The sequence below is a fragment of the Aotus nancymaae genome, unplaced genomic scaffold (assembly GCF_030222135.1).
Source record: "Aotus nancymaae isolate 86718 unplaced genomic scaffold, 86718_ANA_hifiasm-v0.15.2.pri h1tg000018l, whole genome shotgun sequence".
NCBI classification, from domain to species: Eukaryota; Metazoa; Chordata; class Mammalia; order Primates; family Aotidae; genus Aotus; species Aotus nancymaae.
In genome coordinates this window covers 2,723,722-2,750,570 of record NW_026988430.1, presented here as the reverse complement: position 1 = coordinate 2,750,570, position 26,849 = coordinate 2,723,722, and the positions used below count along the sequence as shown (strand labels likewise).

At 55.8% G+C, this 26,849-nt stretch overlaps 2 protein-coding genes across 3 annotated transcripts in view; both read left to right on the top strand.

The window, feature by feature from the left end:
• Nucleotides 1-14,706, top strand: part of SLC43A2 (solute carrier family 43 member 2) — a 54,804-nt gene extending 40,098 nt beyond the window's left edge. For both annotated transcript variants that reach the window (XM_064378094.1, XM_064378095.1), the window contains 4 exons: nucleotides 1,794-1,923; nucleotides 6,389-6,462; nucleotides 7,980-8,103; nucleotides 8,839-14,706. In XM_064378094.1, coding sequence (XP_064234164.1) covers nucleotides 1,794-1,923; nucleotides 6,389-6,462; nucleotides 7,980-8,103; nucleotides 8,839-9,000 — 490 coding nt within the window. In that variant the 3' untranslated portion in view covers nucleotides 9,001-14,706. The remainder of the gene's footprint in view (nucleotides 1-1,793; nucleotides 1,924-6,388; nucleotides 6,463-7,979; nucleotides 8,104-8,838) is intronic.
• An 8,361-nt stretch (nucleotides 14,707-23,067) lies between these two features.
• PITPNA (phosphatidylinositol transfer protein alpha) overlaps nucleotides 23,068-26,849 on the top strand; it is a 41,696-nt gene continuing 37,914 nt past the window's right edge. The window contains exons 1-2 of the mRNA XM_064378093.1: nucleotides 23,068-23,118; nucleotides 26,676-26,706. Coding sequence (XP_064234163.1) covers nucleotides 23,099-23,118; nucleotides 26,676-26,706 — 51 coding nt within the window. The 5' untranslated portion in view covers nucleotides 23,068-23,098. The remainder of the gene's footprint in view (nucleotides 23,119-26,675; nucleotides 26,707-26,849) is intronic.

Here is a 26,849-nt window from a genome sequence, read left to right as displayed (position 1 = left end):
GGTGAACTGCTTGAGCCCAGGAGTTAGTGACCAGCCTCGGCAACATGGTAAAACCCTATCTCCACCAAAAAATACAAAAGTGAACCAGGTGTGTTGGTTCGCACGTGTAGTCCCAGCTACTCGGGAGGTGAGAGGATCACCTGAGCCTAGGGAGGTTGAGGCTGCAGTGAGCTGTGATCCCACCATTGCACTCCAGCCTGGGTGACAGAGCAAGACCGTGTTTCAAAAAAATTTAAAAATCAGCCAGGCATGATGGCAGCTACTTACGTGGCTGAGGCAGCAGGGCTGCTTGGGAGGCTGCAGTGAGCTGTGATCGTGCTGCTGCACTCCAGTCTGGGTGACACAGCAAAACCATGTCTCTTAGAAAAAAGTTTAAGCCGGGCATGGTGGCTCACACCTGTAATCCCAGCATTTTAGGAGGCCCAGGCAGGCGGATCACACAAGGTCATGTGTTCGAGACCAGCCTGAACAAGGTGAAACCCTGTCCTCTACTAAAAATACAAAAATTAGCCGGGCGTGGTGGCGGACGCCTGTAATCCCAGCTACTCAGGAGGCTGAGGCAGGAGAGTCACTTGAACCCAGGAGGCAGAGGTTGCAGTGAGCCGAGATTGCACCACTGCACTCCAGCCTAGGCAACAGAGCGAGACTCTGTCTCAAAAAAAAAAAAAAGAAGAAGAAGCATTGAGCAAGATGAAAGAAAGAGAGACAGCAGGTGAGTGTGTGGAGAATGGAGAGCAAAGCATCCTGCTCCTGAGAGCATCCCCCCCGCCCCTTGGCAGTGGTATATACACCATCTTAAAGGCGCCCCACTTGTCTGCAGGGTTTATCCACTCAGTTTGAGTAGTACGTTGCTATAAGCATAGTATGTGTTAATAGAGTCTTTCACGATTGTGAAGGTGAAACAAGGCTCAGTAGTCCCACTGTACATAAGGGACAGGCTCTGAGATCAGAGGATGAGTTAAACGCTGTTTTCTAGAACTCCACCTTCATATAATAAGCTACGGTTTATTGCATGAGGCTCTTTGCCGAGCAATTAATGCACAGAATCTCAGTGAAGCCTCCCAGCACCACAGGGAATTGCTAGACCCATTTTAAAGATGAAGGAACTGAGGCTGGGAGGTTGAGTGGTTTGCCTGGGGCCACACAGGAGGTGGGGGGCCTGAGACTCCCTGTAAATCTCTGAGTACCTGGGGTCCGCTCCTGGATGCTGTGTGATCACCCGGGTGTCTGCGTGGGTGTGAGGCTGGGATTGCTAATAGTTAATTCACCAGGAGATAATTACAGAGAGAGCTCTGCTAGCTAGGTTAGCTCCTGCAGCCAGGAGGTTATTTCTGCCCACTCAGGTTCTGCTGCCTGCCCGTTTCCCCTTTACCCTCTCCTGCCCCCCCGCCAAGGGGAAACCCATTCACTCCCTTATTTGGCTTATATCTGGCTTATTATCAGCATCCTGGAAGATCTGGGTAAACCTGAAGCCAGTGGTGAAGTGAGGCTTTGCCATGTGCCAGCTCAGGCACAGTCTGCTCCTTCCCTCCCTGTCATCTTAGCTCGGCCTTCACAGCAGTGCTGCAGCGTATCAATGGCCATCTTCTCATACTCCAGACCCCACTTCTTTGAGAGGGACCAGGGAGTGCCCGCAGTGCTGGTCTAGCCCCGATACAGTCCCTAAAACCTGGCCGGGTGGCTTCTGAGTCTTGCGTCAGTTCACGTGCTGTGACTCTTGGGGCCTGACTTCTCGGGAGCACCGGCTTCCTCCCGGGAGCCCTCCCACCCCTGCATGTTCTGTGTCTCTGCAGAAGCGAGAAGAAGACAACGCGGGACCGGCAGATCCAGAAGGTCACCAACGCCATGCGGGCCTTCGCCTTCACCAACTTGCTGCTTGTGGGCTTCGGGGTGACCTGCCTCATTCCCAACCTGCCTCTACAGGTGGGTATGGGGAGCAGGAGAGGCTGTGGGGGGTTCCAGGCAATAAGAAGGAATGTGTGAAGGCTCAAACGTGTGGGCCGGGCGTGGTGGCTCACACCTGTCATCCCAGCACTTTGGGAGGCCAAGGCGGGCGGATCACCTGAGTTCGAGAGTTCAAGACCAGCCTGGCCAAACATGGAGAAGGCCCGTATCTACTAAAATTACAAAATTAGCCAGGTATGGTGGTATGTGCCTGTAATCCTAGCTACTTGGAGGCTGAGGCAGGAGAATCGCTTGAACCTAGGAGGCGGAGGTTGTGGTGAGCCGAGATTGTACCACAGCACTCCAGCCTGGGTAACGAGCGAAACAACATCTCAAAAAAAAAAAAAGTATGTAATGTTTCATGGATACCATCAAAAAGCAGATAGTGACTTTCATTCGTTCATTTAACCAAGCAGCCCACCAGCCCTTGGCTGTCCGCAGAGGGTCTGTCACCCGCCAGGCTCTGCTCACTGCTGGATTGTCTACATGGGCACTCCTCTCCAGGAAGCCACATCGGTCTTGGTTTTGGGGGCATCGTGCAGCACCATTGATGCCATCATCATCCCATTTCCCGGAAGTGCGTGGGGTTGCTGCGGGGTTGTTTTGCATCGGCTCAGACAGCTGGAAGCTGATGTCCAGAGATGTCTGGCGGATCTGTGGTGTCAGTGGGAACCTCTGCTCCGGTTGCCAGAGTCTCACAGGGTTTCTACACTGAACAGAGTGGAGAAGGACCTGGTGGTGTTCTCAGATCTGGATTCAAAAGCTTCATTCAAGGCTGGGTGCAGTGGCTCACGCCTGCAAGCCCAACACTTTGGGAGGCAGAGGCAGGTGGATTGCTTGAGGTGGATCCTTTCTCTACAAAAAATACAAAAATTAGCCAGGTGTGTTGGTGGGCGCCTGTAGTCCCAGCTGCTTGGGAGGCTGAGGCAGGAGAATCACTTGAACCCGGGAGGTGGAGGTTGCAGTGAGCTGAGATCCTGCCACTGCACTCCAGCTTGGGCCCCAGAGTGAGACTCTGTCTCAAAAAAAAAAAAAAAAAAAAAAAAGCTTAATTTGTTTGCGAAACTTCTGAGGCTTCTGCAACCCGACGTTTGGCAGAGATTTTGGGTAAGGTGGACTTTGTCACTGACCTGGCCCCCCTGCAGGTCTGTGAAGTGGGCTAGCAGGAGGTGTGGCCCAGTCCTTAAATTAAAGATGGTAGAAGGACACGAGTGACACTCTTGCTTCCAGATAGGTGTATCCAGATGGTATCTCAGGTCAAGTCCAAGAGGGAAGTAAGAGTCCCTCCCTTCCTACAGGTGGCCAGCTACTGAGGGGCCTTCAGCACCCAGGTGTGCCGCGCCCGTAGGAAGTTTATGTGGGTGCCGACACTGGGCGTGCAGACCGAAGTGACCCCATGAATGTTTGTGCTGCCCCGGGGGGTGGGGTGCTGCAGCCCTCCTGCCCTCCCTGGCCTCCCAGGTGGCTTTCTCTGCAAGACCGGCAGACCTTTGCCCTGACCACCTTGTCCAGTCAAGGGGCAGTGCTCAGTGGAGACAGTCATCTCCTTTTTGCTCTCGCTGAAAGAAAAGCTGTAAAAAGGCAACAAGGCATTTGAGGCAGGTGTGTGTGCATGTGTGTGTGTGCCTGTGTGTGCGTGCATGTGCCTGTGTGTGCACATGTGCATGTGCTTGTGTGTTTGTGTGAATGTGTGTACATGTGTGCATGTGCACGTGCATGCGTGCATGTGCCTGTGTGTATGTGTGCCTGTGTGTATGCGTGTGTGCCTGTGTGTGTGCCTGTGTATGCATGCATGCGTGTGTGTGCATGTGTGTGTGCATGCATGTGCGTGTGCCTGTGTATGTGTGTGTGCATGTATGTGTGTGTGTGCATGTGTGTGTGTGCATGCATGTGTGTGTGTGCATGTGCACACTGGGCACAGCCCTCAACGTGGCAAAGAGCAGCCCCTCCCCCTCCCCCTCCCCCTCCCTCTCCGCATTCCTGGGAACAGATCCTGGCTGCTGAGCTGGATGGCAGGGTTTTGTACAAAAGACAAAAAAAGGCAACCACAGGGACCTGGCGGCCAAGGGGATGGCTCTCATGCCTGCCAGGAAGCGTTAAAAAGCACCTCTTGGAGCTTTCGAGGCCTGCCAGCAGCAGCCTTCCTGGACAGGGGCCCTCCCACAGACAGCAATAGGACCTCAGGAGGGACCGCCCTGGGCCACATGGCAACGCCCTGTGTCTGCTAAAAATAAAAACAAGCCTGGTGTTGGGACGCACACCTGTAGTGCCAGCTACTCAGGAGCCTGAGGTGGGGGATTCTCGGCTCACTGCACCCTGGGAAGTTGAGGCTGCGGTAAACTGAGATCACACCAGAGCACTCCAGCCTGGGCAACCGGAGTGAGACCTTGTCTCAAAAAAAATCAGCCAGGTGTGGTGGCACATGCCTGTAGTCCCAGCTGCTCTTGAAGCTGAGGCAGGAGAATCGCTTGAACCCCGGTGGCGGAGGTAGCAGTGAGCCGAGATCACACCACTGTACTCCAGCCTCGGGGACAGAGAGAGAGACTGTCTCAAAACAAAACAAAATAAACCACACACACAAGGAAGAAACCCTTCAGTAGGGAGATGAGAGGGCAGCCACCCACTGGGAGGGCGGGGGGAGCCGGCGTGGAGACCTGGGCACACAGTCCGCGGTGGGCAAAGGCAGCCTGAGGTGTGCTCAGCCACCTCCTCCCACTCAGTGCTGTGCCCACACATCTAACAGCGGCGGGGCTCCAGGTTAGTGTTTGCAGATTTCCGTGGTGTACCTGGTCTCAGCATGGCTGATTTGAAGCCACCCATGTGATGTCACAGATGTGGAATTGGAAGGAGCTTCACAGTCACATGGTGTTTCTACCATACATCTACAGCAGATGGAAAAGCCTGAAATGCTCAGACCGGTGACCCAAATACAGTGATTAGGAAGGGATGAGGTTTTCTGTGTGTGTATGTGTTGTTGTTTTTTTTTTAAGACGGTCTCACTCTCATCAGCCAGGCTCCAGTGCAGTGGTGGGACCTTGGCTCACTACAGCCTTGACTTCCCGAGCTCAGGTGATCCTCCCACCTCAGCCTCCTGAGTAGCTGGGAATACAGGCATGTGCCACCAAGCCCAGCTCATTTTTACATTTTTTGCAGAGATGGGGTCTTGCCACGTTGCCCAGGTTGGTCTGGAACTTCTGGGCTCAAGCGATCCTTCCCATCCTCCCAAAGTGCTGGGATTACAGGTGTAATGCCATCACTTGATGGCACCAGGCCATCAAGTGATGAGTTTTGAGTATTCATTACCTTTCTTTTAATATAATTTATTTATTTAGTCATAAATGTATATAATGTAATTTTTTTTTGACATGGAGTCTAGCTCTCTCACCCAGGCTAGAGTGTAGTGGTGTGATCTCAGCTCACTGCAACTTCCACCTCCCGGGTTCAAGCAATTTTCCTGCCTCAGCCTCCCGAGTAGCTGGGATTATAGGAGTCTGCCACCATGCACAGCTAATTTTTATATTTTTAGTAGAGGTCGGGTTTCACCATCTTGGCCATGCTGGTCTCGAACTCCTGACCTCAAGTGATCCACCTATCTCAGCCTCCCAAAGTGCTGGGATTACAGGCGTGAGCCACCCAGCCTGTAATTTTATTTTATTTATTTATTTAGAGATGGAGTTTTGGTCTGTTGCCCAGGCTGGAGTGCAGTGGTGCGATCTTGGCTCACCACAACCTCCGCCTCCCAGGTTCAAGCATTCTCCTGCTTCAGCCTCCCAAGTAGCTGGGACTACAGGCGCGCGCCACCATGCCCAGCTAATTACTGTATTTTTAGTAGAGACGGGGTTTCACCATGTTGACCAGGATGCTCTCGATCTCTTGACCTTGTGATCCGCCTGCCTCGGCCTCCCAAAGTGCTGTGATTACAGGCGTGAGCCACTGCGCCCGGCCTTATTTATTTATTTTTTGAGATGAAGTTTCACTCTGTCACCCAGGCTAGAGTACAGTGGCCTGATCTCAGCTCGTTGCAACCTCTGCTTCCTGGGTTCCGGCGATTCTCATGCCTCAGCCTCCCAAGTAGCTAGGATTATAGGCATCTGTCACCAAGCCTGGCTAATTTTTGTATTTTTAGTAGAGACAGGGTTTCACCATGTTGACCAGGCTGGTCTCGAACTCCTGACCTCAGATGATTTACCCACCTCGCCCTCCCGAAGTGCTGGGATTACAGATGTGAGCCACTGCACCCGGACTATAATTTAATTTTTAATAATGACTGTGTTAATGACTGGCTTGTGAAATTTCCAAAAATTCACGATTGGCTCTGGAGGACAGGGTTGATCCCACTCCAGGCTGACACTGCTCCTGGGCAAGGGCCCCCAGGAATTGGAGGGCAGGGGCGAGGTGAGGACTCTTAAGGCCTTCTGCTCACAGTGTGCCTTCCCTCTCTCAGATCCTCTCCTTCATCCTGCACACGATTGTGCGAGGATTCATCCACTCTGCTGTCGGGGGCCTGTATGCTGCCGTGTAAGTCCTAGAAGCTTCAGGTACCTGGTGGGCGAGGGTATGGGAATGGCAGGGGGAGGTTGCTTATGGACTGAGACTCGGAGCTGGGTCGGCCTGTCCCGGCAGGGCTCATCTTCCTGCATTGGGGCAGGTGCCAGGGTTTCCACTGGGTGTGTTAGGGGGAGGCCACACCTGGTGGGAGGCAGGTCAGTGGGCAGACAGTTGGGTGCCCACCAGCCTTGGCATTCAGCACGAAGTCAGTTCCCCCAGCCAGGTCAGGCACCTGTGCAGTTCGTTACAGCCTCAGGGGCCACTGCTCAGCTGAGTCCTGGGCTGGCCCTGACTGGTCACAGGGAGGACAGGGGTAGGTTCTGGCTGCTTGAAGCTCAACACTGAGTTCAAATGACCCTCACCGAGGGCAACAACATGGGTGACTCAGCCCAAAATGTCCCAGGTGGCCCCATCCAGAGCCTCTGTGCACCCAGCCTGGCCGTAGCTTTGTCCAGCCCTGGCTGAAATGAAACCTGTGTCTTTTTCCAAGAGGCCGCAGAAACATAAGGAACCACAGTTGTTCCTCCTTTTCTGGCTCAGGGCTTGACGCAAACACTGAAACTCAAACGCCACCATCCACGGGCTCTGACGTGGGACTAGCTCATCCCTTGCCGGGATTCCTTTCCCACCTCTGGGCCAGCAGAGCCTGCAGTGTGCTAAGATTTCACCCAGGACTCTCCCCATTCCCGCAATGTCCCGTGAGGTCCTCCCAGCTCTGCTCGTCCTCCGCCTGCCCCACCCCAGGCCTGGAGGAAGCTGTGGCTCCTCTGGCCGGGTCTGAGGATGGGAGGCAGGGTCTGTGGGGCTGAGTTTCCGCGATTACTCAATGCTCCTCTGGGCGAAGGCACCGCTGAGCCCAGCCCAGCCTCCACGCTCGTCTCTGGGGCTGTTTCCCAAACCACAGACTCCTCCTGGCACTACACCTTCCACTCGGCTCAGCCAGACACCCGCAGCCCTGGGCACGCTGAGTGGGGCCGGCCCTCCCCGGTGTCTGGGGCCTGGGGCTGGTCCCAAAGAGAAACACTTTGCAGAACCGCCCAGCAGGGCCAGGCTCGGTGGCTCACACCTATAACCCAGCACTCTGGGAGGCCAAGGCCGGTGGATCACTACGTCAGGAGTCTGAGACCAGCCTGGCAACATGGTGAAACCCCATCTCTACTAAAAATACAAAAAAATTAGCCGGATGTGGTGGCACATGCCTATAATCCCAGCTATTCAGGAGGCTGAGGCAGGAGAATCCCTTGAACCTAGAAGGCAGAGGTTGCAGTGAGCCAAGATCGTGCCACTGCACTCCAGCCAGGGCAACAGTGCAAGACTCTGTTCAAAAAAAAAAAAAAAACAAAGAACTGCCCATTGGCAGAAATCCAAGGGCCAGCACCTCCCGTTGTCTGGCACCAGTGGTGCAGCCTGGGGTCACCAGTCATCGGGGGCCAAACAGAGCCCAGGAGGGAGGAGGCTGGCTGTGACAGCTGTGGCTTGCCCGGCAGGTACCCCTCCACCCAGTTCGGCAGCCTCACGGGCCTGCAGTCCCTGGTCAGCGCACTCTTTGCCCTCCTGCAGCAGCCGCTGTTTCTGGCCATGATGGGTCCCCTCCAGGGAGACCCTCTGTGGGTAAGAGGGGTCCGGGGGCGGTGGGTCACGGGCTCCTGCTCCCCTCTGCTAACTGGGAGCTGCAAGATGCTACTCAGGGGGCTTCAGGGCCCCGAGGATGGGCGATGTGGGAACGTTGGTTCAGATCAGTTCAGGGTCCCTTTGTGCATGGAGGCCAGGTGGGAGGAGGAACATGTCCTCTCTGGACCTGATTTGGGGGTAAACAGAACAGAGTTCCTGGGCTGGGTGCAGTGCCTCACGCTTGTAATCCAGCACTTGGGAGGCCAAGGTGAGAGGATCACTTGAGGTCAGGAGTTCAAGACCAGCCTGGTCATGATGAAACCCTGCTGCTACTGAAAATACAAAAATTAGCCAGGGTTGATGGTGCATGCTTGTAGTCCCAGCTTCTCGGGAGTCTGAGGCAGGGGAATCACTTGAACCCGGGAGGCAGAGGTTGCAGTGAGCCGAGATCGTGCCACTGCACTCCAGCCTAAGCAACAGAGTGAGATCAGGAGCTTGTCCCAGGCCTGTCCCAGAGATTCATATCAGGGTGTTCACGGCGGGGAGGGGAGGGGGTAGGTGCAGCCCTGAGGATGCCGCGTGGCCTGTGAAGAGCCAGAAATTGGGACGCTGGAATGCGGAGTGATGGCCTTCCTGTTTGGTTCCCCCTCCACCCCTGTGACCCTGTCCCCTTTCCCAAACCCGATGGAGGGCAGGCCTGCAGCCCGGTGATGCGGAGCCCCCCTGCCTCTGCAGGTGAATGTGGGGCTGCTGGCGCTCAGCCTGCTGGGCTTCTGCCTGCCTCTCTACCTGATCTGCTACCGGCGCCAGCTGGAGCGGCAGCTGCGGCAGAGGCAGGAGGACGACAAGCTCTTCCTCAAAATCAACGGCTCGTCCAACCAGGAGGCCTTCGTGTAGCAGCCACCGCCTCGGGACTGCGGCCCTGCCTGTGCGTCTGCGGCTGACCCTGCCCTGCCCACCCCAGAGGACCCCACGCACCCCAGGACCCTCGCCATCCCCGTGTTGGAGTCCACGCTCCCTCCTGGGGCCGGTCCTGCCTCGGAGCGCGGTGGTGGAAGGACGGGAGAGGGCCTGGGACGCGTCTGTTTCCTCCTGCTGAATGCAGGGGCTGTCCTGGCTTTGCTCTGCCACCCATGAGGGACTGGGGGCTGGGGTCTCCGTGGTGTCTGCAGGAGGAGCCAGGAACCCCTCCCGGCAGGCAGGCGCTCTCCCGCCAGTGTCTGGATTCTGCCTCTTGCCAAAGCAGAGGGGGCTGCCATCCATTGCCCACAACCTGCCCCCGGCTGCGCGTCCATGGCCACACCTGCCTGAGGACAAAGGCTTGCACTGTCTCGCCGCGCCTGGCCCCACTCCCTCCCCAGCTCATCTCGGCTGCCTGAGGAAGGAAGGGCCTGCTTCCTGTTGTTGGTGCTAACTCCTTTGTCATTCCAGCCCCTGTGGTCTGGCCAGGGCCTGTCCGGCCGGTGCAGAAGCCCCCTGGCTTACAGCCTGGGGATGGGAGAGTGGGCTGGGTGGACATGGTGGCCGTGGCCCTCGCCTCCTCCCCCAGGGCCTACGCGGGGACATGTTTCTATGGCCACCCTCGTCCTGTCTGCCACCTGAAGGGAATTTCAGGAGCACCGCCAAAGCCAGGGCACCGCCGGCATACACACAGCTGCTTTTGTGGGGGTGGACGTAAGGCTGTGGCCGGCAGACATGGAGGTCCAGGCCCGGGTGGGGCCGTGGATCCGTGTATGGGGCTGGGGTGTATAGGCGGGAGCCGCCAGGCCTCCAGCCCAGCCAGTGCCCAGGAGCCACCCTGGCATGGGGCCAGGAGCTCATCTGAGGCCATAGGCCCATAGCACCCCCTGCTGGCGGGATCCGCGGGGCCCTGGAGCTGATGACGGGAGAGGCAGGGGCGCCTGGCCCATCAACCCACGCACCTTGACTGCCCCCAGAAATGTGTCTTGAGACCTCCTGGGCGTGCTTAAAGGGGTGAGCTGATGTTTGGGTTTTTAGTTATTTTTTTTCTCAACAGTTTTATCAGACTTCTTTTTATAAAGCAATAAATCCGTTCTCCTCCGGGTAAGGGATGCCCATCCTAGTGTATCAGTCTAGCTGCATGTGCCTCTTTTGAGCTGGAGAAGAAAATGCAGGACAAGATTTCCTGCCACTGACCAGCCCCGGCCATGCCCAGCTTGCTCTTCATCTCTCTGTGAATCTGCCTTCTTGGGAGGGGCCGTGGGCCAGGCAAAGACCTCACTCCCCACCCCGACACCAGCGGGGCTTGCGCAGGTATCTTAGAGTGTGGGCCGCCCTCCTCTGCCGATTGTCCAGCCAAACAGGCGAGCCCTGGCTCCTTTCCCTCCCTGCGCCCTTCTGCAACCCTGAGGACTCCCTGTGCGTTTAAGCTGAAGGGTAGCCCAGGACAGCTGCAGGCTCAGAGCAGTTTAGGATGGTGGGGGATGAAGGGAGAAGAAGGGGCAGGCCAGGCCACATTCAAGCTCCTCATTACCAGCTTGGGTGCCTGAAACACACATCTCCTAGGCTTTTGTTCACTCAAATATTTTAAAAAGGCAGGCGCTGTGGCTTATGCCTGTAAGCCCAGCACTTTGGGAGGCCAAGGCAGGCAGGTCACCTGAGATTGAGAGTTTGGGACCGGCCTGACCAACATGGAGAAACCCTGCCTTTACTGAAAATACAAAATTAGCCGATAATCCCAGCTATTCTGGAGGCTGAGGCTTGAACCCAGGAGGCAGAAGTTGCCGTGAGCCAAGATCACACCATTGCACTCCAGCCTGGACAACAGAGCAAGACTCCATCTCTAAATAAATAATTTTTTTTTTTAATTGAGAGAGGCCAGGCGCGGTGGCTCTCGCCTGTAATCCTAGCACTTTGGGAGGCTGAGGTGGGTGGATCATCTGAGATCAGGAGTTCAAGACCAGCCTGGCCAACATGGTGAAACTCCATCTTTAAAGAAAAAAAAATAGAGCTAGTCAACATGTCTACTCCTGAGAATGCTCGTTTTGTGATGTTAGTGGTTATCCTCATTTTCAAGGAAGTTTTAGAGTGAAATTTGGGAAAGGCTGAGATCAAGTCCGGCCTGTTTGCTACACCCAGCACTGGCAGTCCTTTCCCACGCTCATGAGCTCTGGGGCTCCCTGAGTTGGCGTGCGGTGCTGCTGAGGAGTGGCTGAAACCACCCGCCCCCACTGCGCCCCATGGCCACCTGCAGCAGAGGCTCCCGGGAGCTGGTACCACACATAGACTCCGGGCCTTGCCGCCGGCTGCTGACTCTGCTGCCTCCCGGCGTTTGAGACCCGCCATCAAGCAGGAGTGCAGTTTCAGGAAGCCCTAACTAGCAAGGCTGCTGCCAGCTGGGAAAAGGCCATCTTTTTTTTTTTTTTTTTTCGGTGAGCTGGGGTCTTGCTCTGCCACCCAGGCTGGAGTGAGTGGTGCAATTCACAGCTCACCGCAGCCTCCAGCTCATGGGCTCAAGGGATCCTCCCACCTCGGCCTGCTAAGTATCTGGGACTACGGGTGTGTGCCACCATGCCTGGCTAATTTTTTTTTTTTTTTTTCATAAAGACCAGTTCTCCCGATTTTACCCAGGCTGGTCCGGAACTCCTGGGCTCAAGCAATTCTCCCACCTCAGCCTCCCAAAGTGCTGAGATTACAGGCATGAGTTCCAGTGCCCAGGGCCAGCCAGGGTGGGCACTGCTGCCTCGTTCTCCCATCCACCCTCAGGGCGTGGCACTTACTGGGAGGAAGCAGGGTGTTGAGAAACTAGAATCGAGGGTGGACAGCAGTGCAGGGCCACCAGTGCTTGGAGATTTGAGGCCGGAAAGCGGGAGCAGGGTGCAGAAACTGTGGGTGGCCAGACAGCTTGGGTCCCCCTGCACCCCACCCCCCACTAGGCAGGGCCACCCATCCTACTTTGCCTTGTATAGAGCTGACAGGTGACATGTTTTCCTAGTGTTGTCCTTGACTTGATGACAGTCTAGGAGTTAAATAGATAGTATCCTCCCTGCTTTACAACTGAAAAACGGGGCCTAGAGCGATGGAGTCACTTGTTCAAGGTCAGAGCCAGGACTCTCATACGGGTCTCAAGTCGCTGGAGCAGCACAGCTCTCTGGGCAGCTCTCTGAGCAGCACAGCGGCAGCTCAGGGCCACCAGGCCTTGGTGGCAGGGGAGCAGGCCCAGGCACGGTCTCTGTTTCTTGGAGCCGAGAGCTTTCTCAGAGGAGTGGGGCGAGATCTCCTGAGTTGAATCATTTTGGTTCTGGAGGCTGATGGGTACTTGGGGGAGCAAATCTCTGGTGACCCCAACCCACAGGAGAAGTGGCCTGTGCCGGAGAAGGGACCACAGCTGGTCGGGGCCGCCAGCACTGAGTGACCAGGCCCCCCCATCTCCTCATCCTCCAGGCTCTGGCGGGAAGGAGCAGGAAGGGCTCCCTGGCCTGTGGTTTGATCAGTGAGGAAGGGGATGGGTCTGCTGCAGGAACCCTGCCCCGAGCCCCTCCTCGCTAGACTCTGGGGTCTGGGCATTTCTTGGTAGTTGGCCTTCTCCAAACCCTCTTGGCTTCCGTCTGCAGCCTCCGCCGCCTGGACACAGGCCCCTACCCTTGTCAGGCCCGAAGATGTGGCCCTCACGGACCCTTTCTGTTCTGCTCTGTCCCCCGTCCCCTCTTGCACCCAGCATCATCCTGGTCAGAACTTCCGTTTAAACCTTCCTTGTCACAGCCCCGCACGGTGCACTCCGAGGAGGGTGTCGCTTTGCCGTAGGCCCTGGGGACGCTGAAAATGTCGGGACGCCCAGTGTTGGGCTTATGTGTGCAAGACTCGGTGGCACAGACGCGCTCAGCCAAGCAGCGTTTCCAATGCCTGTGTGTGACAGCCATGGGAATGTGGGCAGATACGCAGCTGGGAGGGGCTGGGGACACGCTGTGGGCTCCCTACGGTGAGGGCTCCTTCGAGGGGGTTCTGAGAAGCCTCAGCAGAGTCAGCCTTCGGGGCTCCTTTGGCAGCAGCTCCCATATCTGTGCCAACGATCAGGGGCCCAACTCAAGGGCGGCAGCCCATCTTCCCCCAGTACAGACCATGGGATTCTGAGAGTTAGAGGCCCGGGACCCCCAACATAAGTGGGTTACTCCCAGGCTGCTGCCCTCCCCTGGGGTGGGGTGGTCAGGCTGAGCAAGTGGCTCTGTGAGCCTGCTTCCCCATGCCTTACTGACTCCAATCCCTGGGTGAGGACGGAGCCTCCCGAAGGCCACTGGAGGAGGCGGCACGCAGTCCCCGTGGGTGGCCCACCACTGCGCAGACCTCTCCCTGCCAGCACGAAGCCACTGCCCGTACCGCTTCAGTGAGCCATCCCCACCCGCCCGGGCAGTGCTGAGACTCAGCCAGGCCCACCCTCAGCGCCCAGACCCCGACCCTTCTCAGGGGAGACCAAAGGCTGAAGGACCGTCCTGGTGGTCTTGGGCGAGTCTTGAGCTTCGCCGCCATCGTCCGAAACATTGAGGAAATAACACCTGCGTGGCGCGGCTTCGTGGACACACAGGGAAGAACTGCACGGTGGGACACTGGCCTCCACGATGAGCACTGTTTTCAGTGCCCTGGAAGAAGGCAGCCGGCACAGGGAAAGGGGCACACCTCATGCCCACATCCAGAGAACCAGAGAGCCACTTACAGCAGCTCCGAGCAGGACAGACTCCTGGCCAAGTCAAGAAAGTAAGATCTGGGCTGGGCATGGTGGCTCACGCCTGTAATCCCAGTGCTCTGGGAGGCCGAGGTGAGTGGATCACTTGAGATCGGGAATTCAAGACCAGCCTGACCAACATGGTGAAACCCCCTCTTCTAAAAATACAAAAATTAGCTGGGCGTGGTGGTGGGCACCTGTAATCCCAGCTACTCCAGAAGCTGAGGCAGGAGAATCGCTTAAACCTGGGAGGGGGAGGTTGCAGTGAGCTGAGATCATGCCACTGCACTCCAGCCTGGGGGACAGAGATTCCGTTTCCAAAAAATAAAAGAGAGAAAGCTCTGTATCTGCTGACCCCTGCTCTTCTCAGAAGCCCTCTCTGAGCAAAGCCTTAAGAAATTCTTCCCTTGTTCACTTTTCTTTCGTGGCTTTCACATTTTGGTAAAACTTGGCCAAATAGCTGCTGGAGATAATCAATCACTGGTAGACAGGTCAGTGCTGAGTGGGGCGGCTCAAGGCACTGCCATGTAGGCGGCACCTGTGTGCCACATCCTCACACGGCTGCGTGGCCGTGCCTCCCACTATGCGTGCGTGTATCTGACATGCGTCCTGGGTACATCAGGGCGTGTACGTGTTTGGAGGCGTGTGGAGGAGCTTGTCCGTGTGCCTCTACCCCAGTGCGGGAGAGGGGAAGGGTCTAGCCTCGATGAGTCCCTTTCCGTTGCTGGAAAGGGCAGCTAAGCAGGAGCAGCCCAAAGCCCCAGCCAGGCCCTCAGAAGGGAGCCTGAAGGGTTAATCCGTGCCTGGTATGAACCAGGGTCAACCCAGCGGCTGACTCGCCTCTTCCCTGCTCCTCTGCTGTTTCCAGCGCCTGGCTTACTTCCTGGCACACAGTAAGCACTCAATAAATGTATGCTGAGAATGACTGAGCGGCTTCCTCGTTGGCTCTTGTGTCTCTTCCTCCCGACATCACACGTCTCTCGCCTCTTGTCTGGTGCCCGGTTCCCTGTCACTTGACTACTGGAGTGTGCTCCTGACCCCACTCCTCCCAGGCTGCATTTGCTGGTTTGATCTGTGCTGCCATTTGAAGTGTGGGAGGGCAGAGCAACGGGCCTTTTGGGTGGGAAGACCAAGGCTCCTGCTGAATTCTGCTTATAGAGAGAGCCCCCTCAGATCATTGGAAGTCAGGAGTTCGAGACTAGCCTGGCCAACGTGGTGAAACCCCATCTCTACTAAAAATACAAAAATCAGCCGGGTGTGGATGTGTGCCTGTAATCCCAGCTACTCTGGAGGCTAAGGCAGGAGAATCGCTTGAACCTGGGAGGCGGGGGTTGCAGTGAGCCAAGATTGCCCCATTGTACTCTAGCCTAGGCAACAAGAGCAAAACTCCATCTCAAGAAAAAAAAAGAAGAAGAGAGCTCCCTGCTTTTTTTTTTTTTTTTTTTTTTAATGAAGTTTTACTCTGTCACCCAGGCTGGAGTGCAATGGCATGATGTTAGCTCACTGCAACCTCTGCCTCCTGGGTTCAAGTGATTTTCCTGCCTCAGCCTCCGGAGTACCTGGGACTACAGATGCACGCCACCATGCCTGACTAATTTTGTATTTTTAGTAAAGACATGATTTCACCATGTTGGCCAGGCTGGTCTTGAACCACTGACCTCAGGTGATCCACCTGCCTTGGCCTCCCAAAGTGCTGGGATTACAGGCGTGAGCCACTGTGCCAGTCTGGCAGCCTGTTTTCTTTTGACCCAGGCCTCTCCAGAGAAGCCCCAGGGAGATCTCCACCTGGCCATAGGGGAGGGGGCTGTGTGATTTGAGGGCTGGCCCCTGGCTGAGGCCCAGTGCGGGCGTGGAGAGCCTGGGGAGTTCCTGCAGAGCAGTCAGAAAGATGCTAGAGGGAGGCTAGATTGAGTTTGTTGGGATTGCAAGCTCAAAAGCTGGGCTCTGCCACGACCCTTTGATGTAACTTTTCATTTTCCTACTTCATTTGCCCAGGCTGGAGTGCAGTGGGGTGATCATGGGTCACTGTAGCCTCTACCTCCTGGGCTCAGGTGATTCTCTCACTTCAGCCTCCTGAGTAACTGGGAATACAGGTGTGTATGCCACCACACCGGTCTCTAAAATTATTTTGAGGGCCAGGCGCAGTGGCTCACGCCTGTAATCCCAGCACTTTAGGAGGCCAAGGAACCCAATGAGGGTGGGTCACCTGAGGTCGAGAGTTCGAGACCAGCCTGATCAACATGGAGAAAACCCATCTCTACCAAAAATACAAAATTAGCCAGGTGTGGTGGCACACGCCTGTAGTCCCAGCTACTTGGGAGGCTGAGGCAGGAGAATTGCTTGAACCCGGGAGGCAAAGGATGCAATGAGAGGAGATCGCACCACTGCACTCCAGTCTGGGAAACAAGAACAAAACTCTGCTTAAAAAAAAATTTTTTTTGGAGACACATTCTTGCTATGTTGCCCAGACTGTTCTCAAACTCCCAAAGTGTTGGGATTACAGGAGTGAGCCACCGTGCCCCCATTTCTCCACTTTTGATGGAGACAGGATGGATAATTCTGCTGGTGAATTCTGCTTATAAAGAGAGCCCCCTCAGATCATCGGAAGTCTGAGTGAAACTAGAGCCACAGGCTGGGCGCGGTGGCTCGCGCCTGTCATCCCAGCACTCTGGGAGGCCAAGGTCGGCGGATCACCTGAGAACAGGAGTTCGAGACCAGCCTGGCCAACATAGTGAAACCCCATCTCTACTAAAAATACAAAAAATTAGCTGGGCGTGGTGCTGGGTGCCTGTAATCCCAGCTACTTGGGAGGCTGAGGCAGGAGAATGGCTTGAACCTGGGAGGCGGAGTTTGCAGTGAGCTGACATTGTGCCACTGCTCTCCAGCCTGAGTGACAAGAGTGAGACCCTATCTCAAAAAAAAAAAAAAAGAAAAGAAAGAGCCACAGCATAAGCTCTGCAGTGACACAGGCAGGCAGACCTGGACCCCCGTGTCGGGAACATAAGGACCTGCTGGGGACTAGGGGTCCTGGAGGCTGCAACCCCCCGACAAAGGGACAGCCTTGACAAAGCACCAACTAATTATTGTCATGTGGAATAAGCCAAATGTTGCCAGAGCTGATTTTTTTCTTTGAAAAGAAACTGGAATGCCTGAATTTTATGTACAATATCCCCATTTTCTTTTTCTTTTTTTTGAGTCACGGTGTCACTCTGTTGCCCAGTCAGGGGTGCAGTGATGCCATCATAGCTCACGCTACCTCGAACTCCCAGGCTCAGGTGACCCTCCCACCTCAGCCTCCCAAGTAGCTGGGGCTACGGGTGCATGCCACCACACCTGGCTAATTTTTTTAAATTTATTTGTAGAGATGGGGTCTCCCTATGTCATCCATGCTGGTCTCCAACTCCTGGGCTCGAGAGATCCTCCCGCCTCGGCCTCCCAAAGGCTGGGATAACAGGTGTGAGCCACACGCCCGGCCAGACATTTGCTATTGTCTCCCTCAGCCTAGCTCATCATGAATGCTGTCGAGTGAGCACATGGGTTAAACACTTCAGTCTAGTTTCTCAAGTGGTCCACAGTTGCTGTTTTTATTTTTTATTTTTTTTTGAGATGGAGTCTTGCTCTGTTGCCCAGGCCAGAGTGCAGTGGTGTGATCTCGGCTCACTGCAAACTCTGCCTTCCGAGTTCAAGTGATTCTCCTGCCTTAGCCTCCCCAATAGCCGGGATTACGGGCAGAGGTGGCCACGCCCAGCTAATTTTTGTACTCTTAGTAGAGATGGAGTTTCACCATGTTGGCCAGGATGGTCTCAATCTCTTGACCTTGTGATCCACCCGCCTCGGCCTCCCAAAGTGCTGGGATGACAGGCGTGAGCCACCGCGCCCGGCCGCGGTTGCTATTTAGGGATGGGGAATTGTCAGGCGAAGCTCAGAGCACAGCCAGCCCCCCTCACAGGCCTGAGTCCCTGCCCACAGCCTGGCCTGGCCTGGCCAACACTTCTCTGCCCCATAGGACGAGCTGGGCAGTCAGGTCACTTCTTGCTGTTCTTTGGCCTGCTGCCTGTCTCTCCACTGGAAGGAACATTCTCCGAAGGCTGGCGCATGCTCCGCCCTGGTCCCCACTCCACCTCCAGTGCCTAGAGTCATGCCTGGCATGGAATAGCTGCTCAATAAATATTTGGGGGATGAAGTTTAAAAAGAGAGAGAGGCAGAAATAAACAGAAAAGAAGCTAAAATAGACTAAGAGGCTGGGAGAAGAGCAGCGCAGAAGATGGAAACAGTGAAATACAGTCTCCCCAGGATACCCAGAGATGGGTTACAGGGCTGGCTATAACCGAAGCAGTAACATGGCCGGTCAACTGGCCGGGAGAAGCCATGCTGGGGGCTGGAACCATGAAAGCCACAGACACAAAGACTGTAACCACAGCACTTTGGGAGACGGAGGCGGGCAGATCGCTTGAGCCCAGGAGTTCGAGACCATCCTGGCCAACATAGGGAAACCCTGTCTCTACTAAAAATATAAAAAATTGGCAGGGCGCTATGGCTCACACCTGTAATCACAGCTCTTAGGGAGGCAGAGGCGGGAGGATAACTTGAGCCCAGAAGTTCGAGACCTGCCTGGGCAATATAGCGAGACCCCGTTCTCCACAAAAAGGAAAAAAAAAAAAAAGACAAAAAAAAAATATATATATATACATATATATATATATAATTAGCCGGGTGTGATGGCGGGCGCCTGTAACCCCACCTACTCAGGAAGCGGAGGCAGGAGAATCACCCCAACCTGGGAGGCAGAGTATGTAATGGGCCGAGATCACGACATTGCACTCTAGCCTGGGCAACAAGAGTGAAACGCCATCTCAAGAAAACAGAAAACGAACAAACAAAAAACAACAACAACAACAACAAAACAAAAAGACGAAGGAGTGAGAAAGAGACAGAGTGAGACAGAACACAGACAGGAGACACAGGGGAAAGAGATGGCTGCAAAGAGCTGAAGAAACACAGGCCCTGCTGGCTCTCATCTGTCTGTAATCCCAGCAATTTGAGAGGCCAAGCCAGGAGGATTGTATTCTTTGAGCCCAGGAGTTTGAAACCAGCCTGGGCAACATAGCGAGACCTTGCCTGTACCAAAAAAAAAAAAAAAAAAAAAAAAAATTAGCTGAGCGTGGTGGCCTGTGCCTGTAGTCCCGGCCACTACACTTGGATGGTCAGGCAGGTGGATTGCTTGAGCCCAAGAATTCAAGGCTGCAGCGAGCCATGATTGCACCACTGCACTCTCCTGGGTGACAGAGCAAGAGCCTATCTCAAAAAAAAAAAAAAAAAAAAAAAAACAAAAGAAAAGAAAGGGAGGGATTGGGGGGAGGGAGGAAAGAAGACAAGCTGAGGTGCATTACCCAGAATAGAATATAATAAAGACTGACAGCCTGACCAACATAGTGAAACCCTGTGTCTACGAAAAATGGAAAAATTAGCTGGGCGTGGTGGCGGGTACCCGTAATCCCAGCTACTACAAAGAGTGAGCCAGGAGAATTACTTCAACCCCGGGAGACGGAGGTTGCAGTGAGCCGAGATCATGCCACTGCACTCCAGCCTGGGCGACAGAGTGAGACTCTTTCTCAAAAAAGAGAAAACAAAAAAAAAAGACAAAGACTTAGGCCGGGCGAGGTGGCTCATGCCTGTAACCACAACACTTTGGGAGGCTGAGGCGGGCGAATCACAAGGTCAGGAGATCGAGACCATCCCGGCTAACACGGTAAAACCCCGTTTCTACTAAAAATACAAAAAATTAGCTGGGTGTGGTGGGCATCTGTAGTCCCAGCTACTCAGGAGGCTGAGGCAGAAGAATCACTTGAACCCAGGAGATGGAGGTTGCAGTGAGCTGAGATCACGCCACTGCACTCCAGCCTGGGCGACAGAGTGAGACTCCATCTCAAAATAAAACAACAACAACAACAAAAAAAACAAAAACCAAAGTCTGAGACCACAGGAAGTGGGAGAGAGGGGGACAGAGAGGCCCAAAGAGGAGAGACAGGAAGAGAGGTAAAGTGAGGCAGAAACGCAGAGAGCCCAGAGCGGTGAGACAACGGTCATAAAGGGAGAGAGAGATGTAGAGGGGGACTCAGAGAACAGGGCGAATGAGACAGGGAGACAGGCCCAGAGAGACAGAGACAGAGAGACACAGTGAGAGACAGATACGAAAGGGACAGGCAGGACAAGAAGAGAGAGGGAGCTTGAGAGACAGAGAGAGCACAGAGAGACTGAGCCACGGCACTGGAGGGCTGCTTGTTTCTTTCCTCTGTTAAGCCTGTGGCGTGCAGAAATGCAGAAGTAGGTTTTTGGTTTTGTTTTCTTTTTGAGACGGAGTCTCGCTCTTTCCCCCAGGCTGGAGTGTAGTGGCGTAATCTTGACTCACTGCAACCTCTACCTCCCAGGTTCAAGCGATTCTCCCACCTCAGCCTCCTGAGTAGCTGGGATTACAGGCGTGCACCACCATGCCAGACTGAGTTTTTGTATTTTTAGTAGAGACGGGGTTTCACCATGTTGGCCAGGATGGTCTCGATCTCTTGACCTTGTGATTCACCCGCCTCGGCCTCCCAAAGTGCTGGGACTACAGGCATGAGCCACCGCGCCCGGCCTCCACTCTAGGATCTGATGAGTGGGTGCAATGCTCAGGGCGGTCCCGGGGTGCCAGTCACATCTTGATAGCAATATGGCCAGCCGCTCCACCCTCCCCTCCCAAGCCCCTGTCTTGCCATCGCCCCTGGATGCCCCTCTAGCGTCCTGCGCTGAGTGTGAGTCCAGCACTGGAGTCATTACCTGCCCCATGCCCGCCTGTCTTTCCTGTGTTCTCAGAGAAGGCAGTACTGTCCACCCCGGCTCCCAGGCCAGAAGCCTGGGTGGTTTTCTCTCCTCCTCTCAGCCAATGAGCCAACACATCCCACGGAGTTTACCTTCTGAATTGCTCCTGAATCCATGCATCCCTTTCCTTCCCTCCCACTGTCCAAGTCCACGGATTTACCTTCCAAGTTGCTCCTGAATCCATGCAATCCCTTTCCTTCCTTCCCACTGTCCTGGTCCACCCACACCTGCACTTCTGTAGCAGCCTCCTCACCTGCCGGCCTCCCTGCCTCCACTCTGGCATGCATCCCTTCTGTCCACCCAGCCACCAGAGTAAGCCTTCGCCCAGGACACCGGCGCATGTCACTGCTCAGAGCCCTGAAATGCTCTCCCATGGCCCTTAGGGTGGAGTCCAAATACCTTATCACAACCCACCAGGAACCCTCCCCCAACCAGCTGCTCAGCTCCAAAACGTTCTGTTCCACTCACTTGTCAGTTCTCCAGATGCATCACTCTCTCCCTCTTGCCTCCAGTCTTTGCATTCACCCTGACTGCTACCCTCTTCTCCGAAGCACCCTGCAGATCTCAGCTGAGAATCTCTTCCTCCAGGAAGCTTCCCTGACTACACCCCTCATGCTCAATTAGGTGCCTCTCCCTCCTGTGTAATCCCACTAAGCCTGTGTCTCACCTCTCACAGCCCTTTTCATTTTTTTTTTTTTTTTTTTTTATGCAGAGTCTCACTCTGTCACTCAGGCTGGAGTGCAGTGGTGTGATCTCAGCTCACAGCAACCTCTGCCTCCCAGGTTCAAGCGATTCTCCTGCTTCAGCCTCCCCAGCAGCTGGGATTACAGGTGCATGCCACCATGCCGGGGTAATTTTTGTATTTTTAGTAGACATGGGGTTTCAGCATGTTGGTCAGGCTGGTCTGGAACTCCTGACCTCAGGTGATGCACCCACCTTGGCCTCCCAAAGTGCTGGGATTTACAGGCAGGAGCCACAGTGCCCGGCCTCCCAGCCCTTTTCATTCTAATCTCATAGTTCTGTCTCCTCCAGCCACCCTGCACCTGACCCTGAGCTCCCTAAGGGGTAGATGGCATCCGCTTTGTTCCCCCTCTCAATACAAGTACAGGCTTTGGTACACAGCAGACACTCCGACACTGTTTACTGGATGAATGAGGTTACCCCGAGGCTGTTGGGTTAAAGCCTCCGCTCCGTCACACACTATCGAGGCCTTGCCTGAGTCCTTCTCCTACCGGCCTGTACAATGGGAATAGTGAAGTGCCCTTCTGACAGTCGCTGTGAGGAGCCAAGCACTTACAGGAGCGCTTGCACGCACGTTGGCTATTATTTATATTTGTTTTGAGACAGAGTCTTGCTCTGATACCCAGGCTGGAGTGCAGTGCTGTGATCTCTGCTCATTGCAGCCTCCACCTCCCGGGTTCAAGCGATTCTCCTGCCTCAGCCTCTCAAGTAGCTGGGACTACAGGCACGTGCCACCACGCCCAGCTAATTTTTGTACTTTTAGTACAGATGGGGTTTCGCCATGTTAGCCAGGCTGGCCTCCAACTCCTGACCTCAGGTGATCCTCCCACTTTGGCCTCCTAAAGTGCTGGGATTACAGGTGCCAGCCACTGCGCCCGGCTATTAATTTTTTTTTTTTTTTTTTTTTGAGACGGAGTCTCGCTCTGTCACCCAGGCTGGAGTGTAGTGGTGCAATCTCGGCTCACTGCAACCTCTGTCTCCCGGGTTCAAGCGATTCTCCTGTCTCAGTCTCCGGAGTAGCTGGGACTACAGGCACGTGCCACTATGCCTGGCTAATTTTTGTACTTTTAGTAGAGATGGGTTTTCACCATGTTGGCCAGGCTGGTCTCGAACTCCTGACCTCAGGTGATCCGCCTGCCTCGGCCTCCCAAGATGCTGGGATAACAGGCGTGAACCACTGCGCCCGGCTATTCGTATTTTTTTGACACAACCTTTCCCTGGGTCTCAACTCCCTCAACCGGGGAGGCCCCCAGCCACCACCCGCGTGCCTCAGCTGTGGCTCACACCGAGGGCTCTGACGGGCACCCGGCGTCTGCTCCGCCTCCGGCAGACTCCGGCGCACGCCGCGGGGCCCTACCTAGGAACAGACGCCGGCGCCGCGGCCCATTTAAGGACGGAGGGGCGGGCCCGGTGGGGCCCCGCCCCCGTTACGTCAGCGCGCACCCCGGCGCGTGACGCTCTGGTTGCCGCAGAGACGCCCCGCCTCCGCGCGGCGCTGCGGAACCGGAGCTCCGGGCGGCGTCTGCAGCGGCGCGAGAGGCGACGAGGCCCGGGCGGCTGGAGCCGGCGCGGCGAGCGCGGCGGGGACAGAGCACATCACGACGAAGGCGCGCAGGCAGCCGGGCCGGGCTGGGCCACGGCGAGAGCGGCCGGCGGGCAGCGGGCGGGAGGCCGGGCGGGCGGCCGGGCGGGCCGCGGGCAGCCACCGAGCCGCGAAGCGACATGGTGCTGCTCAAGGAGTAGTGAGTGTCCGGCCGCCGCGCGGGAGCGGGAGGACGAGGGTGGGGACGGCGGCGGCGCGGAGACGGAGCGAGGCCCGGATGAGCGGCCGCGAGGGGCGGGGGGCCCCGGGCACGAGGGCGCCTGAGGCGGGGCCGGAGGGGACCCGGGCGGCGGCCCCTGAGGCGGGGACAGAGGGCACTCGGGGCGCTCGGAGGCCCGAGTGGACCGAGGCCGGGTCGGGCCCGGCCCGAGGCGGGGTCAAGGGACGCCGAGCGCCGGGACGGCTGCGGGGTCGCCTGCGCGGGCCGAGGGCGCGGGCTCCGCCGGGACTGCAGGCGGCGCTGAGAGGCCCCGGCAGGCGGAGGAGTCGGAGCCGCGGAGGGGACGGGCGGAGGCCGAACGATCCCCGCCGAGAACTAGGCGGGTGGCTCGGGGGCTCCGGGGCCAGGTAGGGAGGAGTGGCCGCCGTGGCCAGGGCTCCGGGGTGCTGGAAAGGGGACGGGGCGAGCTGGGGACTGGGGACTCGGGTGACAGGGGAGGGTCTGAGGAGAGAGCAGGGGGGCTGAGATGGGGCCGGCGTGTCCGCGGCGTTCACGCAGCAGGTGCGGAAGAGGGCGCTTTGGGAACAGGCTTGGGAGGGACTTGGGGGCGCTCAGGTGAGGAGCCCAGAAAACGCTGCGCAGGGTCAGGAGTGGTATGAGGCCTGCGTGGCGAGGGAGAGGCCGGGGCGGCAGGTGCAGGCTGTCCCGGGGCGCGGCTGGGGACCAGGACCTGTTGGTGGAGATGGGGAGACCAGGGCAGGGCCAGCTTGTTAGAGGGATTCTCAGGCTTGGTGCAGAGAGATGGGGAACTCTTTGAGGAATGGAGGGGTCCACGAGGCCGTGAACTGAGGAGAGACACTGAATGGTCTAGGGGAGCTGTGGAGTAGTGAAGAGGGTTGGGTGGGAAACGGGTGACTTCTGGCAGGAATTGCAGGATGAAGGGTTTGCTCCTGAAATCCTGGGACTGGGTGACAGGTGGAGGCATTTGGAATGCTAAACCTTTCGAGTACAAGATGACACGTTGTGGAAGCTCAGGGTTCCAAGTAAACATCGCGGGTCATTTTTCCCCCCCAAAGAGGAGAGGCTGGATGTGTGTGTGTATGTGTGCACAGAATTTGCAGGGAAACTGCTTTCCTGGAGGGAGGGCAGATGGGCAGCATAGGGCCAGAACTTCGGGAGCGGGAGAGGTTCAAATAGAGAGCAGCCAGGCCAGGCCTGGAGAGGGCTCTTTCCGCTTCGGCAGTGAAGGCACTTTGACCATTCCCACCAGGCTTGCTCCTTGGAGGCGTTCAGGACACTGAGGACATAGAGTGGCCCTGGGGTAACGGAGCCGAGCCCCACACGTATCCCAGCTGAACACCTCATCTGAGGAGCATTATTTTGAAGCCTCACCGCCTCTGTTTCTTAAGACATGCAGTCTGATGTTAATTCAGCCAGGGCTCAGAGCTGTTCCTGGTGAGGAGGAAGAACTTTGGAATGCCCACAGGAGAACGTGGTGCACTCTGGATTTGAATCTCCAGTGTCCAGACCGACAAGCTTTTCCCATTCTTCTGATCCTTCTTCCTGCTCCTAGATGAATCCTAGAATCTGTAGAAATGTGTGGTTTTGAAGTAAAGGTCAGGCAGGGAGGGGAATGACCCTTTGAAGAGATGAGTGAGGTTGGGAGAGAGGCCCTCCTTTCCCATTCTTTGTTCTCCTCCCCTTGAAGCCTGCGAGGGAAAAGTCCAAGGTGCGGGAGATGCAGAGCCTGCCTAGCATCCACGTTTCCTTCCTGCCTGACTTGTGCCCTGTGTGTGCATCCCTGGGTGGGGGCCGAGGGGGAGCAGGGGCGTCTGAGATGCTTGGCCGTGGCTGCAGCTCTGGAGCTCTGGAAAGGGTGCGAGTGAAGGTCATGTTAGAGTGAGCGCTGCTCCAGTGTCAGCCCGGCAGCGTCTCTGTGGCCCTGTCCTTTGCAATTGTACCCTATTGCTGTTGAAGTGGTTTTGCTCCTAAGGAGCAGGGGGGAATGCCTGAGTGTGCAGCCAGAAGGGAAGCAGCCTCCGGGCATCCCGTCGGGAACTGGCTGATGCCATTCTCTTTCGGGGTGAGACTTGGTACCCACCCAGCGTCTGCAGGTTGCCCCTGTTGACGTTTCTGACATTTCTTCTAGCAGGATTCTACCCAATTTGATTTCTGCAAAATCGGATGTGATTTTTACTGCTGTTCTTGAAGATAAAAGGCTTATTGTTTTCTAGGAAGTTTCTTCTGAGGGTGCAGAAATTCTGGGCTCCAAGTTGGTAGTGTTTTTCTGCACGGTTGGCTTTCTCTAACGGGAGGGGAGCGTCAGTGGCAGCACCCAGTGAACTGGAGGCTTTCCGTTCCCTGAGTCGCTCTGGATGAAGGGAGTTGCTAGCAGGCAGTTGAGACCGGGAGCCCATTTTGTTTCTTGCTGCTTTCCTGCTCGGTGCCTTGCCTTTCATGCGATGTTTTCCCCAGACCCCTCCGTGTCCTTCTTGCTTCCTGGGGGACCTTTGTGGAACTAGAAAACAGCTGTTTTCCAGCCTGGAGTGAGTAGCCTGCATGGCGAGCCCACTGCATCAGGAAGGCATAGCAGCTCATGCTGCACTAAGCACGCGAGACACAAAAGGACCCAAAGGGTTCCGGCAAGGGTCTGGGGACTGAGAATCTAAGCTTGGGAACTGGCCTGACTTGTATGAGTGAAACCAAGGGTTTTTGTCTTAGCTCCCCAGCCTCACAGCTTTGAACTGGGACTTGGCTGTTGGTCTGAATTACAAATGCCGTGCTACCAGCCATGGCACCTTTGTGGGGTTTGGACCCCTGTGGAGACTTCCCTGGCCACGGCTTCTCCATCAGGTTATTGCTGACGTCGCCAGCAGTTGGCGGTTATTGAGGTGGAGAAGAGTAACAGAAAATGGTAATTGGAATTCCTCTGGACAGCTCCTGGAGGTCAGGACGTTCGTCGAAGGCCCTCTTGGTGGCCTCGTGGTAGCAGCTTGTCTTGTAGTATCCTGCTGTGGGGCAGAGGTGGTTGGTGCGCTTCTTAGTGTGGTTCCGGCTTCAAGCGACTTGCTCCCTTCCTGGCCTTGCCCCTGGAGGGCTGCTTTTGGGAGGTTGGGTCCACAGAAACGGAAGTCCCCAGGGCCTCTTCTTTGGGTCTGAATCCTCACCGTGATAGGTCCTCCCGTGTTCACCTGTCTTACTAGGCTCATTGGCAAGTCTTGTTTTGGGGACGAGTCATTGGGGAGTTTGGCTGAAGTTTATCATGCAGATGTCCAATTCCAGTAGTGAGGTCGAGGCCTGGGAAGTAGCTGGTGGGAGGACAGGTTTGGACTGAACCACAGGCTTCTAAGTGGGTGCCTCTGCGGCACAGAGGGTCCCCTCGTCGGAGCACTCAGAGGTCCATTCTCTGCGGCCTGTTCATCACTGAGTTCAGTGTCTTACACAGCAAAATGCTGACTGTTTAGGGATGATGGTTTAAAGAGCCTGGGGCAGATCGCACAGCCTAAAGTTGTTACTCTCTTTTTCCTTTCTTATAGTCGAGTAATCCTGCCTGTGTCTGTAGATGAGGTAAGTCCTTTTACCTTCTGGTCCATATATTGTTTTCTTATTTGTTCTAACATACAGATTTCAACGTGAATTTTCCCGGTGCCACTTTCAGTTGCAAAATGGCACTCACTTTGTATGTCTGGGCGGCTCTGTCAACCTGCCTC